Genomic DNA, 15,548 nt, shown 5'->3' on the forward strand with positions numbered 1-15,548 from the left:
GCTCACCACCGTCTTAGCAATATAAAGTCCCTAAAACTTGTGCTTCACTGAGGACATGGATAAAGGGCAACCACCGCATAGTCACATGAAATTCTTTCCAAAACAGCAGAACTTTCCAGGCTTGAACCTGACAACAAGCTGGGCATTTTCACCTGTGCTGTGCCAAACTGACTGCTTTATGAGAACTGTCATCATGTTCTTCACGCCACCCTTTGTGCTCTGTGTGCCTCAGACCAGGACTGTCTCCCTCTGCACTGAGCACCTCCCATTTCCAAACAGTTCTGGGGGCCACCTGAAACAGAGTGAATGGTCTGCTTCCTGAAAACAATCACGAGGTTCCACTCAAGATGTTGGCATGGCTAAATGTGGTACTCAGAACCTCTCACAACAACATTAAAATTACAACTAAATTACAGAACAACCATCATTCAAAACACCTGAAATCCAGCTAAACAGAGTTCTACAATGAAGAATCTGAAGAAGAAGCCACATTGATTCTGGTAGGGGTGCAGAGACAGGAAGGCTGGTCCACACCCACTTGGCAGTGGTTAAAAATCGGACAGGATAACTCGGCTGAGGAGATCCCCCCAAAGGAGTGAAGGGTCCCAGCCCCACACCAGGCCCCCTATCACAAGGTTCCAGTGCCAGAAAGAGGAGTCCTCATAACTTCTGGCTGCAAAAACCAGCAAAGAATGTGGCTGAGTGAGAGGGAGGGCTTCTAGAGTCCCAGGCAGTTCCTCTGAAAGGATCCACACACACAGATTTCCTCAGACTCACATGCTCTCAACTCTGGCCTCTGGGGCAGCAGCTGGAAAGGCACCAGAGACATATAGGGAAGAACTGAATTGTCTGGCATCAGGGTGAGGGCTGGAGGGGAGGCTGGCAGAGGACACTGTCCTTTTCCTAAAATGGCCCCCCACCAACACACACACACACACACACACACACACACACACACACACACAGCTGGCAGGTGACCACCATATCTGTGTCCATCGACCTGGCTCACACTGTTTACCCCGCTCTGGTGATTCCCTAAGACCCTACCCCAACCAAATTTCAGATCCATCCAAGCCATTTCCAGTGGCTTTTCCATACAAAGGGCCTGTCTTAGTTTATGCTTCTGACTATCCTAAAATTCCTCAAGCATACAGCATCTGTCCTCAGTGAGCCCTGTACCTCTCACTAATTGGCACCAGAACTGATACTAGTAGCACTTGGCCTTGGCTTGCAGTTTGGCCTCTCCCAGACAGCTGCAAGCCTGGCACAAGTAGCAGCCACCTGCAGGTCATTTTGTAGCTCATGTCGGGTGGCCCAGGGCAGGGCATAGGCAGCAGCTGACCTTGGACTGCACCTCAGGGTAGCCCCCAGAGCCAGTGCACTCAGTGGGCAGCTTCAGACCACACTGGATTACAAGCCAACCATTCCATGAGTGACACACTCAGTGGGCACCAAATCCCCATTGAGTCCTGCTCCATGGGGTTGGCCCCTACATAGCAGATTCTCATTGTAGTGATGGATGGTCCTCAAAAACAATCAGTCTTGGGGGTCAATCCCTCCCACTGAAGTGCCAACAGCAATCGAGGCTCAACTGAAACAGGACCATGCACACAGCTCACGTGGGGCACACCTGGAGTATACAGCTCAGGTGACCGGGGAGGCTATGCCACTGGGTTCTACAGGATGCCTACTATATAAGGCCACTCCACCAAGTTCTGGAGATGTAGCAGCTCTGCCTAATATATAGAAACGAACACAGGGGAACAGCCAATATAAAGGGACAGAGAAACAAGTCCCAAATGAAATAACAGAAGAAATCTTTAGAACAAGAAGTAAATTAAATGAAGACAAGCAATCTACCAGATACAGAGTTCAAAACAATAGTTACAAAGATGCTCAAGGAACTTAGTGAGAACTTCAGCAGCATAAAAAAGGACATGGAAACCACAAACAAGAACCAGTCAGAAATTAGAGCTACACTAACATGAAGAGTGAATTATAGGGAATCTGTTGGGAACAGCCCTGCCTGGTTTCAGAAACTGTAACCCCCCCACGGCTAAGGCTGAGTGAGAGACCTTGGGACCATAAGCCACTAAGAAGACAAAGCTTATCTCCCTGGCAGGAGTACTGCCTCTGCCCACTTTAATTCACCCTGCCTGGCCCCCAGTGCATGACTGGTTAGCCAATGACAGGTAAGATTCCTCAAGGAAGAGACAACCTAAGGCAGGGACAGTCACGAGGAGGCACCCAGGAAAGGACTTGGGGGGCTATGGAATAAGGGGGTGATGGACCCTTGCCCCTTGGTTTTGACATAGCCAGAGTCCTCATTCTTTCTGTAAGAAGTCTCCTAACTCTTGGTTGCCTTACTTCCCCTATTCAACCTAAGCCTGAAACAATGCTGGAGGTGGGTGCAGCCCTGTGCTGGAAAGGGCAGGTTCCCCAGGGCAACCAGGCCTAAGAAAGAACGCATAAAATCCTGTGAAACCTGCTTTGCTAATACCCTCAATTTAAATGATAAGGGTCCAAGCAAGAAATGAGTTTGTTTCCCCAAAGTTTTATGACCCTTTACCTATCTGACCCTAACTGGAAATAAGCCCTCAGAGTTCTTTGAATGTGATCTATTTGATTATTACTGCCTGACAATGATTGATAAGCTTTCCATATACACCCTGTTTTCCTATGCGAATTAAGCCAATAAAAGCTTGTCAAGGCAAGGGTCAGCGTGCTCTCCTCTTGAGAGAGTGGCTGAGGTGCCCTCCCCTTGAGATGGTCATGCCATCCCTTTTCCTCCACAGGACTCAGTAGTCCATATGAATTTGTCTGGTCTCAGCCACAACACTGCAGACAGTGCTTGCCAGTGTCCCTGTTGGGAATCAACAGTAGACTGGTTGAAATAGAGAATCAAATTGGCAATTTGGCATATAAGGAAGCAGAAAACACCCATATCAAAACAGCAAAAAGAAAAAAGAATCCAAAAAATCAGGATAGTGTAACAAGTCTCTGGACAATATCAAGCATACCAACCTTCATATAATGGGGGTACCAGAAAGAGAAGAGTGAGAGCAAGAAATTGAAAACCTATTTTTTAAAAAATGACAGAATGCTTCCCTCAGCTGGTGAAGGAAATAGACATACAAGTCCAGGAAGCACAGAGAATCCCAAACAAGATGAACCCAAAGAGGCCCACACCAAGATACATTATAATTCCAATGCCAAAGGTTAAAGACAAAGAGATAATCTTAAAAACAGCAAGAAAAAAAGCAGTCAGTTACCTATAAGGAAGCTCCCATATGACTCTCAGCTGATTTCTCATCAGAAATTTGGGAGGCCAGAATAGATTGGCAGAAAATATTCAAAGTGATGAAAATCAAAGACCTGCAACCAAAATTCCTGTACCCCTCAAAGCTATCACTTAGAATCAAAATACAGATGAAGGGCTTCCCAGACAAGAAAAAGCTAAAAAATTTCATCACCACCACCAAACCAATTACAAGAAACATTAAAGGGTCTTCTTCAAGAAAAAGAAGAAGAAAAAAGATAAATGTGAATAATAAAATGTCAATAAATACGCATCTATCAACGATTACTTTAAAAGCAAATGGAGTGAAGGCTCCAATCAAAATATATACGGTGGCTGAATGGATAACAGAACAAGGCCCTTACATGTGCTATATACTCATTTCAGATTGAAAGACAAAAAAAATCTAAAAGTAAAGGGATGGAAAATGATATTTCATGAAAATAAAATAAAAACAAAACAAAAAAGCTGGGAAAGCAATATTTATACCAGTCAAAAGAAACTTCAAGACAAAGTCTCTAATGACACAGAGAGGGACCCAGCAATTTTACTTCTGGGTATTGTTTCCAAGAAACCCAAAACACTAAATTGAAAAGACATTTACATCCATATGTTCATTGCTACGTTCACCATTATTTACAATAGCTAAGATTTGGAAGCAACCTCAGTGTCTGTCAATAAATGAGTGGATAAAGAGGTGGTGCATATACACATGGAATATGACCCAGCCATAAAAAAGTAGGAAATCCAGCCTTCTGCAACAACATGGCTAGACCTACAGTGTATTATGCTAAGTGAAATGAGTCACACAGAGAAAGACAAATACCAGATGATGTCTGGAGTGTATATTTCACTTACATGTGGAATCTAAGAAACAAAATAAACAGAATAGAAACAGACTTACAGATACAGAGAACATTTTGATGGTTGCCAGATGGGTGAGCAGTTAAGAGGATGGGTGAAAAAGGTAAAGGGATTTAGAAGTACAAACTGGTAGTTGCAGAGCAGTCATGGGGATGTAAAGTACGGCATGGGAAACATTGTCAGCAATATTGTAGTAACTGTGGGTACTAGACTTATTGAGGTGACCACTTCGTAAGTTCTATAAATGTGTAATCACGGGGTGGTATGCCTGAAAATAATATAATATCATATGACACCTAATAATTTAAAAACAAAAAATGTAAAATAAAAAATCCATCACAATCAATGCTTTAATTAAGGACTTAGAACCACATTTTCATTTGAAAGAGAACTAAGCAGGACACTGAAGGGGAGAAGAAAGGAGCAAGGATGGAACCTCAGTTCTGATACTCTGAGAGTGGGGGTCAGGCACATTTATGCTCAGGTTTCCTTTTCTGTCTACCTGAAATTACACTGTTTCTTACTACCTGAGTATTAACCCTATGCTCATTCATAGGCTTTTGTGATTTTTTTGTTTAAAGAATTTCCTTATGTAAGGGAATTCAACAATTTCTACATTCAACAATTTCTTTTCTGCACATAAGCTCTTCTCTCTGACCACTGGGTGGGCTAGTGAAGACCCCGTATGTTTTATTCTTGTTGAATCCCCATTGCCTACACAAAGACTGGTGCATTGATTGCTCAATGAACACATCTGAATAAATGAATGTGTAATCAGAACTAGAATATTCTAGTTTTAACATCTCATTAATACATCTGTTATTCAATTGCATTATTAGGTAGATTTGCACAATCGTCAACTCACATTGTCCTCACAGACTTGATTATTTTAAATACTAGCAAAAAGTTTTAGATTGTTATTATTTTGGAAAATATACAGCCAATGTTTATATACATAGTATATATATATATACAGCCAATATATATACACAGTAGTGAAAAGGAAATTCTGAATAGGACCAATGTTTTCTCCTAGACTTGTAGTTCAAGGAGTTTCTCTATTAAGTAAAATTTAGCCTGTCACATGAATTTACACTTGATGTGAAGAATTTAAAGGGTATGTTAATATTTTCTTTATTTCAGCAAACTCCAGAAGACAAAGAGGGATATCAGATGGCTTCAGGGAGTGACTGGTGAATGGTTTGAAGAAATTCAAAGAAAAAAGTTTTGCAATGAAACAGATGTTAGCCAAATGTTAAAACAACCCCTTACATACAGGCTAAGGAAGGGGATGGCAGAAAATGGTGAGAAAAAATTTACATCTATTTTTTTTCTTATGGCACAGTATTGTGGGCAATGGCTCAGTGGCCCTCCAATTTAATCAATCAATGTTTAGGACTATTTTTCAACAACATGGTACAAAAGTTTCACAACACAATAAAAAGAGTGAATTGAACACATACTATAATGTCTGGGGTGTATATTTTTAAAGTCAGACAAGATAATAGAGTGGTTAGGAACACAAATATCAATATTTTTAAAAGTCTGAATTCAAATCTCCACCCTGTCTATTCTGTCAGAATCCATGTGAATATTCAACTTACTTGTTCTCTACAAGTCTCATTTATTTCACCTTTAAATGGGTATGATAATACCTACCTCATAGGGTGGTTGTGAGAATTAAATAAAGTTGTATGTACAAAGTACTGAGCTGAAACACAGTAAGCACTTAAATAAGTGTGATAATGATGCAGAAGGAGGGGAGGTGGGGGTGGGGAAGGGGAAATTAATGAGAAGGGAAGGGAGGGAGGTGGTAGAAGGGCAGCCCCCCTTCTGGTACTTTAGAAACTTAAACCATGTGACTCCAGTAAATGCCTTCTTTGGAATCTAAGCATGCTGCTTACCTTCACCAATCACTTATTTTTGTTACCTGTACATGAGTATAATAAAACCTTTTTATTTTACTGAAATATTTTAATGATACAGAACTTTTACAATTTCCTTTTAGATCCTATGGAATTCCAAACATCAAGATCTAAAAATACACCTACTCAAAGAAACCCAACACCGGTTTCTTCTCGGCTGAGCTTCAGATCATCATTCGCTTCCCTGTTCTCCTTCGGAAAACCCAGAAAGGAGACTTTAAAGCCTCAGTGGCTGGGACCGAAAGGGTGAGTCAGACTCAGATCACGTGATAGCTCATTCGCTACCTGATCCCTGAGGCCGGCAGCCTGCTTTCTGTTCAGAAAGTTTAATGATTGTTCTTAGAACTTAAATTCAGATCCTGACAAAGGACACAGGACTTTTCTTGCAGAGGGACAAAGTCCTTATGAAACCATGAAACCTGGCTCACTTGAAATCTACCTCTAACCAGCTGCGCAGGTCCCAGGTAATAATTACTGACAATTTTCCCCCTGCTCCGAATGCCTGGGCTATGCCTTGGTCAGGCAGATGTTTAAATCAAAAGTATTCCCTTAGGGGTATGTGTATCTGCGGTCACAAGGAAGGTTGGGGTACTAAATGAGCATAACTGAGATGACCAAAGAGACTAGAGAAAAATCAGGACCACTCTGATGTCGTTGCCCAGAATTTAAATTCAAGACAAAGGAGGAGAAGCTTTTAGAGCAATGGAGGCATAGTTCCAGACGGTTCGTGGTTTAGAACTGCATAAATCAGTTCACCTCAATTGATTATATTCCTGGATTGTCTTATGAAAAAACAAGCAACACTTTACTTCCGTTCAGTTGAGCTGACTGCTAAATATTTTCAGCATGCCTTCCTGGTTGAAAAGCTTCCCACCCTCTTAAGGTGTTGGCTTGGCATGTGCTGTGATCCGTGTGTGCCGTCAGACCATTAGGAGTGCATTGCAGTGCTTCAATAAAAGGTGTTAGAGGTCACTCTTGCTGAAAAGCAGTAGGCAGCAGGCAGCTGGTGGGACATGTGATGAAGCTCCTGGACTTAGAAAACAGTTCTATTTTCCCCTCTTGGATGGATGAATAGAAGGATTTTTGCTTCTAGCTTTCACCAGAGGCTTTTTTGTCTTTGACAAAATAATGAACAAAATGTACACTTTTGTGACTGGCTGTACCAGAGTCACTTACAAGCAAATACTCTTCAAATAGGTGAGTTGCTTTTCTTTTTTGTTTTTTGTAAAATGTTTGAAACATTAGTAATTCATTTGGGAAATTAAAAGTGGAGCATTTTCCATTTTTCATTTGGGGAGTTATTTTCTTTTGAGTACCTCAAAAGTGGAGTATTTTTTTTTGTAGCTAAAATGTCTTTTAAGGAGAAAAGAAATAATGTGTGGTGTAGCTGGGATTCATGAAGTAATCTGTGTTTTAGGTGATTTTCTCTAAGGCGGGGTTTTATATCACCGAACAATCTAACATTAGTAAACTGGGAAAGGTTAAAAAACCTGTAAACTCTATTGACAAGTTACTTCCAAGCTCATATTGCAAGTTACTGCAAAAGTAAAGATCAGAGGAGATAAAAGATCTATCATCGTCATTCTGGGTCGCCTGTGTCTTAGTTATGGGCCAAACTGAAAAAAAAAAAAAAAAAGGAAACTCTTGCAAAAAGGGTTCAGCAACCACCGTCCTTATGTACTGAAATGACTCGTAGCTCTCTTTCAACCAGTTGAACTGAGGCATTTAGCACAGCATGCAGAAATTAAACACATTTTATCAGTTTAAGTGTACGTGTGTACTTAGCAGTTTACAGAAATTGTTGTCTTTAAATACACTTTATTTTCAAAACATAATTGAGAATATATATTTATTAGTTATGCTGATGCAGATATCATGAAGACATTGGTTTTTGCTCCTAAGAGGTTTCAGGAGATAACAATGTAAAAATATGTATCTTATTTTTGAATATCAATTTTACCTAAATATTTGGTTATAAATCCTGAATGTGTATGGTTAAGGAAGTGTTATACCTTGGTAGGAATATATTCCCACCAATAAATTCCAAGGTGCTCTTTACTCTTGAGTAGAACCGAACTTTCTTTGGCAGTTCTGATCTTTCAAAATACAAAATCACCCTTAAAATGCAGACTCTGGTTCAAGAGCTCCTCCTTGCCGGTGAGTGAGCAAGAGGAGCTGACGAAGGCCCCAGGGGAAATACAGTCATTCTCTGTCAGGTTTCCACTCGCTGAAGTCATCAAGGTTTGACTTTGTCACACTCCTTGCTCTGGAGAAGTCAGCAAAGCATTTTATAGGATTTTTTGTAAATCACAGAAAGAGATCCAATCTCTCCAGGCAAAGCACACTCAGCCTTCCATTCAGCCCTGAAAGACTGAGTATCAGAGAACTTTCTTTTCCTCTTTTAAGCCTAAGCTATAGCTTAACTGAGAAATGGCACTGGATAATGGATAACTATCTCCAGGAAAAAAATGAACTTCATCATTTCACCATATATACTTGTTCATTTTAGAAAGGCCCAGGTAATAAAAAAAAAAATATGGCATGTTGAAGCTTTGATTTCCTATTATCAGTGCATAAAAAGTCATGGGAATATAGTGACCTCATGAATTAAAAAAGCAAAAAGTTCTGCCATTTCTGCTTCAAATATGACTGGTTTCTCCTCCCAAATTCATGCAGTTCCCATACTATGTATTATTATTACTGTAAGCCTATTTATAAATGGTCATACTATACCCTGTGTAACCCCCAACCCCAGGAAAAAAGAAAAATAGTTTTCATTCATGTTTTAATTTATTTATTGCCAGCCAATAAATTTGAGAAAAGTATACATGTTTTACATGTACCTTTCCCCCAACATTTCCTTGTAAGTTGTATTTCCTCAGGTCTTGCTATGGGGAATCTAGTGCCTGTGACATAGAGTACTCATGCTCTACCACAAAATTTCAGTAACTCCACTGCCCCACAAATGCCTTCCATATAGTCCAGCAAGTAACTGACAGTATATGTCATGAGCTTACAAATGCCGTCTTCCTGGTTGCCAAGTAGCTTCTACAGTTGTTCTTTTCTTACTGCAGACCCAGGTCATTACAGTGAGGCCGCCGCCCCATAGTGGGGGGATATGCATGCTACTCTGTTTCATGCCCCAATGTTCTCCACAATAGAGTCACCCCTTCAAGGGGGCCACACCCTCCTGTCCACACACATTCTCAAAGCTGTGCAGTCATAGGCCATCAGTTCATCATGACAATTTTAAGGACGTAGACCTTTGCCCCCAATCTCTTTCATCTGTTGCAATCCCAAGGACTAGGCAGAGTGCAAATACAAGGGAACTAGTTCAAAGGCTCAAGAACAACTTGCACAGTTAAATCTAAGATCGCTTTTTTCCTTTGGGGACCATCATGGTGCTTAGCATATAGTAAGTGCTCTCTCCGTAGGTGTGATTACAGAATGATAACTGCAGGAGTGAGTGTGTACATGCCGACTACCCTGTTCTTCAGGGTAATTTTTTTCCCCTTGAGATGCAAAGAGCTTTGGTGGATCCACTAGCTGCTCTTCAGACACCCCCAAATTTGCCTCATCTGTAGGGTGTACACAGCTTAGGCAGTCCAACTGCAGCCTCAGTTCACATAAACAAAAAGTTCAAAGACTATTTTGGAAAATTAAAAAGATTATTATTTTCCTAGGTTCTGTTTGGTGGTTATTTTTTCTCTCACGCACTGTAAATGTCCTGCTGCACTCTCTTCCCCTTTCCTAGTTGAGTGCCTTTGCTTACATTGGAACAGGAAAAAACCTAAGACACCTAGACTGAAGAAGTCAGAGTAAGCCTTCTTTGGAAGTCCTCTACACCAGGTGTGGTGTCCACAGATAAACAGCAGGGTTGTGGTGACAGGAGGAAGAAGCAGGACCAGGGGAGTGGCCAAAGGATCCCCAGTTGATCTGGTTGGTCATTATTATAGTCTCATCAGCAATTTAAAAATAATGACAGATAAATAGGCCCCAACCTTCAGATTCTGCTTCAGAAGGTCTGAAGTAGAACCCAGGGACATTTATTTAGTTTTAATTCTCTGGGGTATTAGGAAGTTCATTCAGGTTTGGAAACCACTGCAGCATAGCTTCCTGTTCCCTCCACGCTAAAGGCTGTCAGAGTAGCCCAGGTGAAAGTTTCTCTTTCATTTATTTATCAAGCTTTAATCAAAGCCTTACTTTGGATCAGGTGCGATGTTTAGTGTTAGAGATAAAATTGTGGAAACAAAGTTCACCTCTGCCCGGAGGGCTTTATAATCTAGAAGGGAATACCAGGTGATTGCACAGGGTTGGGCAGAGGTGCTCTGAAGATCTCCAGGAAGTTCTGGTCATATCACAATTCTTGTGGATTTGTGTATTTATTGTGGCAGTTTTCTGGCAAGTGACAGTAAGGATCTTGAGGAAGAGATGTCCTTTAAAATCCACACAGGGATATCATCTTGCCTTGCTGCACCCTGGGTGACAGCCAGATGCACTGATGATGGCAGTGTAATATGGTGAGTGCTGTGGCGGAAGCGTGGCATTTCTGCCATGAGAACATGTAGGAGAAGCACTTAACCCAGACTGGAGGACCCAGGAGGCTCCAGGAAGAAGAGAGCCAATTATTTGAAAGACACAGAGGACTGAGCTGAGTAATTGAGAATTGGGATGTTGCACCAGGCAGACAGAATGACACAGGAAAGATACAGAGACTGGAAAAGACAAACATCTAGGTCACTGAGGTTCAGCGACCCAGTGTGAGGTGAGACTGATAAGAGATGGGATGGGAGAGGCTGGCAGAGTCCTGAGTGCAGGAACCTTACCCACGCAGTCTGTTGAGCTTGAAGGGTTTTGATCCTGTAGACAGCAGGGAGCCATGAATCACTTTTTAAAATAACGCCATATCTTTTCTTATTATTATGTATAATATAGGTTTATTTTATGTACATACAAATATATATATCAGATAAAAATCACAACTCATTGGACAAACACTCATGTTTTTGTTTATTTCATGCATGCATGCATGTGCACATATATGTATTTTTTCCATTGATGGTTTTTAAACAGAGAAGTGATATAATGAGATTTTCATTTTAGAAAAATCACCTTAGTTCTGTGGTTCTCAACCTGGGGCAAATTGCCCCAAAAAGACATTTGGCAATGTCTGAAGACATTACTGGTTTTCTGAAGGAAGGTGCTATTGGCATCTAGTGGGGAAGGTTCAGCGGCATTGCTGGGCATTCTACAACATGGGACAGCCCACCACACAGAAGAGATGCCAACAGTGCGTAGGCTGTGGAACTGCTCTAGCTGTAGCTCAAAGGACAAATTCAGGGGGCAAAATTCAAGTCAGAAAAACCAGGTAAGAGACTGTGGAAATAATAGTGGCTTAAACTAAGATGGTGGCAACGAGGAGGGCCAAAGTGAACAGATTTATGCACAGTTTAGAATGGAGAATGGTGACAGCCTGGTGACTGGATGGGGCGAATGTGGAAGAAAGAAGAGTGGAGGGGAACTCTCCTCTCCAACTTAGGAAACTAGGTAGATGATGGTGGAGAATATAGGAAGAGCAGATGAGATGAGAACAAAAATGAACACATTTGCTCATTTCTTCAACAAATACTGTTTGAGGAATTCCATGTGCAGCACTATGGAACAAAACAATCTTGGCTTTACAGTCCTTAATCATGTGAGGACAACAAATAGGAAATAGGGAAACATAGATTCATGCTAAGAAGGGGAAGTTCTGTGTACTCTGGGAGCCCATTGAAGGGGGTGTATCTGTATCCTAGACTAAGAATCTAAGTCTGGGTGTCTAGAGTCTGAGCAGGTCTCCCAGGAAAAATGGACATTTATAATGATTCTTCAAGGATGACATGGTTATCCAGGCAAACAATTGGTACACAACTGTTTCAGGCAAAGGAACAATGAGCGCATAGGTTCCAGAGTGTGGCAGTTTCTGTGGCAGAAGGGATAAAGGGATAAAATGAATATCGGAAAGTATTCCGGGACTAGATAATATAGGGTCTTCTAAATACAGAGAAGAATTTGAACTCTCACCTGAGTGCAAATGGGAATCATTAAAGTGTTAAGCAGGGAACTGGCATGATTCAGTTTATAGTGATCACTCTGGCAAAAGTGTAGAGCATTGATTTTCAACCAGTGTGCCACAAGAATTTTTAAAACATGCAATGTCTGACTATTTAGTAAGAAACACTGACTTCCTTTCATTTAAATTGTCAAATAAAAAAAATGACAATAGCCAACACAATAATAGCTGTCCAGTGAGAATGAATCAAAATGCCTATTTTCTGTCATATCAGCAGAAAAAATATATTTTTGGTGTGCTGCAGAATTTTAGTAATTAGTTTACATGTGCCATGAGATGGAAAAGGTTGGAAATGCTGATATCTGGCTTGGGTAGTATCTTGTAACTTCTCTGTACCTCTGTCTGTTGGTCTGTAAGATGGGAGTAGACGTAGCATCTAGTTCATGAGAATGATGTATTTAAATGAATTAACATGAGCACTGGGTGTAAGAACACTGCTTGCACTCACAGTGAGCACTCAGCAGATGTAACCATTTTGCTATTATATCTCATACTGTGTTCAGACACAAACCCACTGTTATGTAATTTCTTTTTGGCTACCTGAGTGACAAAGATGTAAAAACATCATTAGCAATCGTAGAAAAGTTTTCCAAAATTTTTATGAACAATACACTAACCATGACAGGTTTTCCTGTAGGGCATTAGAAATACACATGTATCTTCTGAAGATATCAAGGTACTAATATCTTTCCTCCTGGTTGATTTTTCTCCTGGTAAAAGTGTAGCACTCTTCAAAGAAATTTTTTTCTAATTCTCTCCACAGATGCAACAGGCACGCAGGACCTGCTGTGTCTGTGAGGGGAACTGCTGTGGTAAGTGGCTGGGAACTAAAACTTACTGTAAGGAATTCCTAATTAATGTAATCCGTGGTTGGCTACCTCTTTGGAAGAAACCTGGGAAACGGGTTTCTCTTTGGCTCAGCTTTAAATTTACTTAAGAAACTTAGATTTCTCCTGGAGAGTTCAAAGTTTTCCATTCATGGTTGGTTTCCAGTTGACTCTGGTACTAAAATCCTCAATCAGCAAGCAGGCTGTGCCAGGAAGGAGTGAGGCCACTGTGTGTCCAGTCGTACCATCAGTGGCATCTCTGATATTTTTCCACATGTCACTCTGTACAGCACTAATCTGCTGGACAAAGGAAAAAGCAGAAAGCATCACCGCCACTTTTCCAAGCCCATGTGGGTCTGGGCTGGATCTTTTCTGGGTAAGATCGTCATTTGTATTCGAAGTGGAAGCAACTGATAAGTGAGATGCCTTTGGCCAGAACAGGTTCACATGAGGGTACTGACCCAACAGGACTCTTCACCAAGGACTTAGACTTAAATATATTCTCTGTGTTCACATGCTCATAAGAGTGAGAAGCTGTAAGTTTTCTATTTTTTCATCGTCTTAACCTTTGATCTACACATGCCTATGCCTTTCTGTGTGACTCATGTGGTTTGGAGATGAAAGCAGGAGAACTGGAGGAGACCAAAGAGTGAGAAGGAGGGTAGAGGTATTCTTCAATTCATTGTAGTCTTAGTCCTTGTACCTACCTTTCTCTGTCTCTGTCTGACTCTCTCTCTTGTTTTTGTTTTTTTCCTTTTTGCAAAAAGCATGGGTTAGAATTCTGGTGAAGAATGCATGTAAGAGAAGTTCTTTAAAAACAGAGACGCCCTTCTTGTTCAGAGTAATGCTGCTTCTTTCCTTCTCTCCGATGACACTGAACCCCATGGCACCAGCAACAACTGCCGCTTGGCATAGATAATTTCATTTAATCCTCAGAGGAAATCTGTGAAGTACAATTATGGTCCTCATTTTAAAGATGAAGGAACTGAGGTTAGAAAATGTAAAGATCGTGCTCAAGGGAATTACTGGTCAATGGTAGAGTCAGGTTTAGAAAATCTGGGTCTCCGTATCTCTAGAAGTTAATGCATAATGCCTGCAGTGTGTCAGCCGCAAAGCCCTGTTTGCATATGAGCCTCAGGGGCTTACTACCTGCAGCCTCTCCTTTAACTGAGCTGTGGACTGAAAGTGGCACGCACAGACCTTTGCTCTCTAAGAGGACAGAGACCTGCTCCAGATGCTTCTGCACTCTCCTTTTCCTTGGAGAAGTACTCAGAGGTCACTGGCCTCTACCATTGTGAGAGCCATGGCATCTGAAGCTAATGAGGAATGTAAAAATAAATAAATAAATAAAAATGCTTGGAAGTTATAAAAGAGTAGAGCTAATTTGGAATTTGGGGGATTCAAAAATGTAATCTGAATATTAATAGATTTCTTTCTTTGGCCCTCTTGATCGCTGCTCAGAGCCTGTCAATCTAAAAGGTATGAGCTGGGATGCAACTTGAGCTAGTGATTGTTGATTCCAATTGATAACTTTTATGAAAAGTAGGAGGGAGAAAATAATGAAACTACTGTCTAAACCAAAGGTTTTCTATAATGCATAGATTTCCATTATTTATTAATGGAAGTCTTATCCCCCTTAAGCCTGCAGAAAGCTGGAAGTTGATGCTGTAGGGATTCTTGCTAAAATTTAAGGACATGAAGTTCCTAAACTTGGTTGGCAGCCTGGCAGGAATGGCACATTTTATAGGAGATTGTGCTGTATTATCAGATAACTTTCCACTCAAAAGAGAGACAGCTGCCATTTAAATATTTGCTTTGGTTTAAAAGAAACAAAAGGTTTGCAAAAACACAGAGAGAAACTTAGAGACATGTAGCTTAGAGTTTCTCTCAACCTCGGCACTATTGCTTTTTTGGGGTTGAATGATTCTCTGTTGTAAGGCCGCCCTGGGTATTGGAGGATGTTTAGTGGCATCCCTGGCCTCTGCCTACTAGATGTCAGTAGTTCTTCACTCAATTGTGAAAATTAAAAATACCTCCAGAAATCACCAAATGTTCCTTAAGGAGCCAATTGCAGCCAGTTGAGAACCATGTCCTTACTAGTGAGGAAGCCAAGGTCAAAGTGTTCACCATCAGTGAGAATAGAAACAAAACATACAGCCTTGGTCCCTTGAACACTCCTTATCTCCAAACACATTTTGGTGGGCCCTACTGTTAGGTGATGTGGCAGCTCTGGAGCCCTACAAACACACTGCCAATGTACTTAGCACACTGGGTCAGTGTGGGCTCCTTGAGGCCAGGACTGTGCCCACCTGTGCATCCTCACTGCCTGGCACAACCTGAGCACTCAGAAATTGAAAGAAGAATTGAATGAGTGGTTTCAATCCATAAAGTGCATTGGCACATTTGACCTTTGCAAGAAAGCAGACAAAGGACAAATTCAAGGACACCCTGAAAAATTACTTTGTTGGCTTTACCAGGGCATTTGATAATACCAGTGAGCTTAAGCTTCTGCTTCAGCA

The 15,548-nt window shown here is 41.1% G+C and overlaps 1 protein-coding gene across 5 annotated transcripts in view; it reads left to right on the plus strand.

Annotated features, from left to right (window-relative positions):
* EXPH5 (exophilin 5) overlaps positions 1-15,548 on the plus strand; it is an 85,307-nt gene that overhangs the window by 51,988 nt on the left and 17,771 nt on the right. For all 5 annotated transcript variants that reach the window (XM_037158847.2, XM_037158851.2, XM_053670432.1 and 2 more), the window contains exons 2-4: positions 5,306-5,466; positions 6,171-6,333; positions 12,966-13,014. In XM_037158847.2, the coding sequence (XP_037014742.2) occupies positions 5,306-5,466; positions 6,171-6,333; positions 12,966-13,014 (373 nt within the window). The remainder of the gene's footprint in view (positions 1-5,305; positions 5,467-6,170; positions 6,334-12,965; positions 13,015-15,548) is intronic.

Source organism: Artibeus jamaicensis, unplaced genomic scaffold (genome assembly GCF_021234435.1).
Source record: "Artibeus jamaicensis isolate MK-2021 breed Jamaican fruit bat unplaced genomic scaffold, CSHL_Jam_final contig_585, whole genome shotgun sequence".
Classification (NCBI taxonomy): Eukaryota; Metazoa; Chordata; class Mammalia; order Chiroptera; family Phyllostomidae; genus Artibeus; species Artibeus jamaicensis.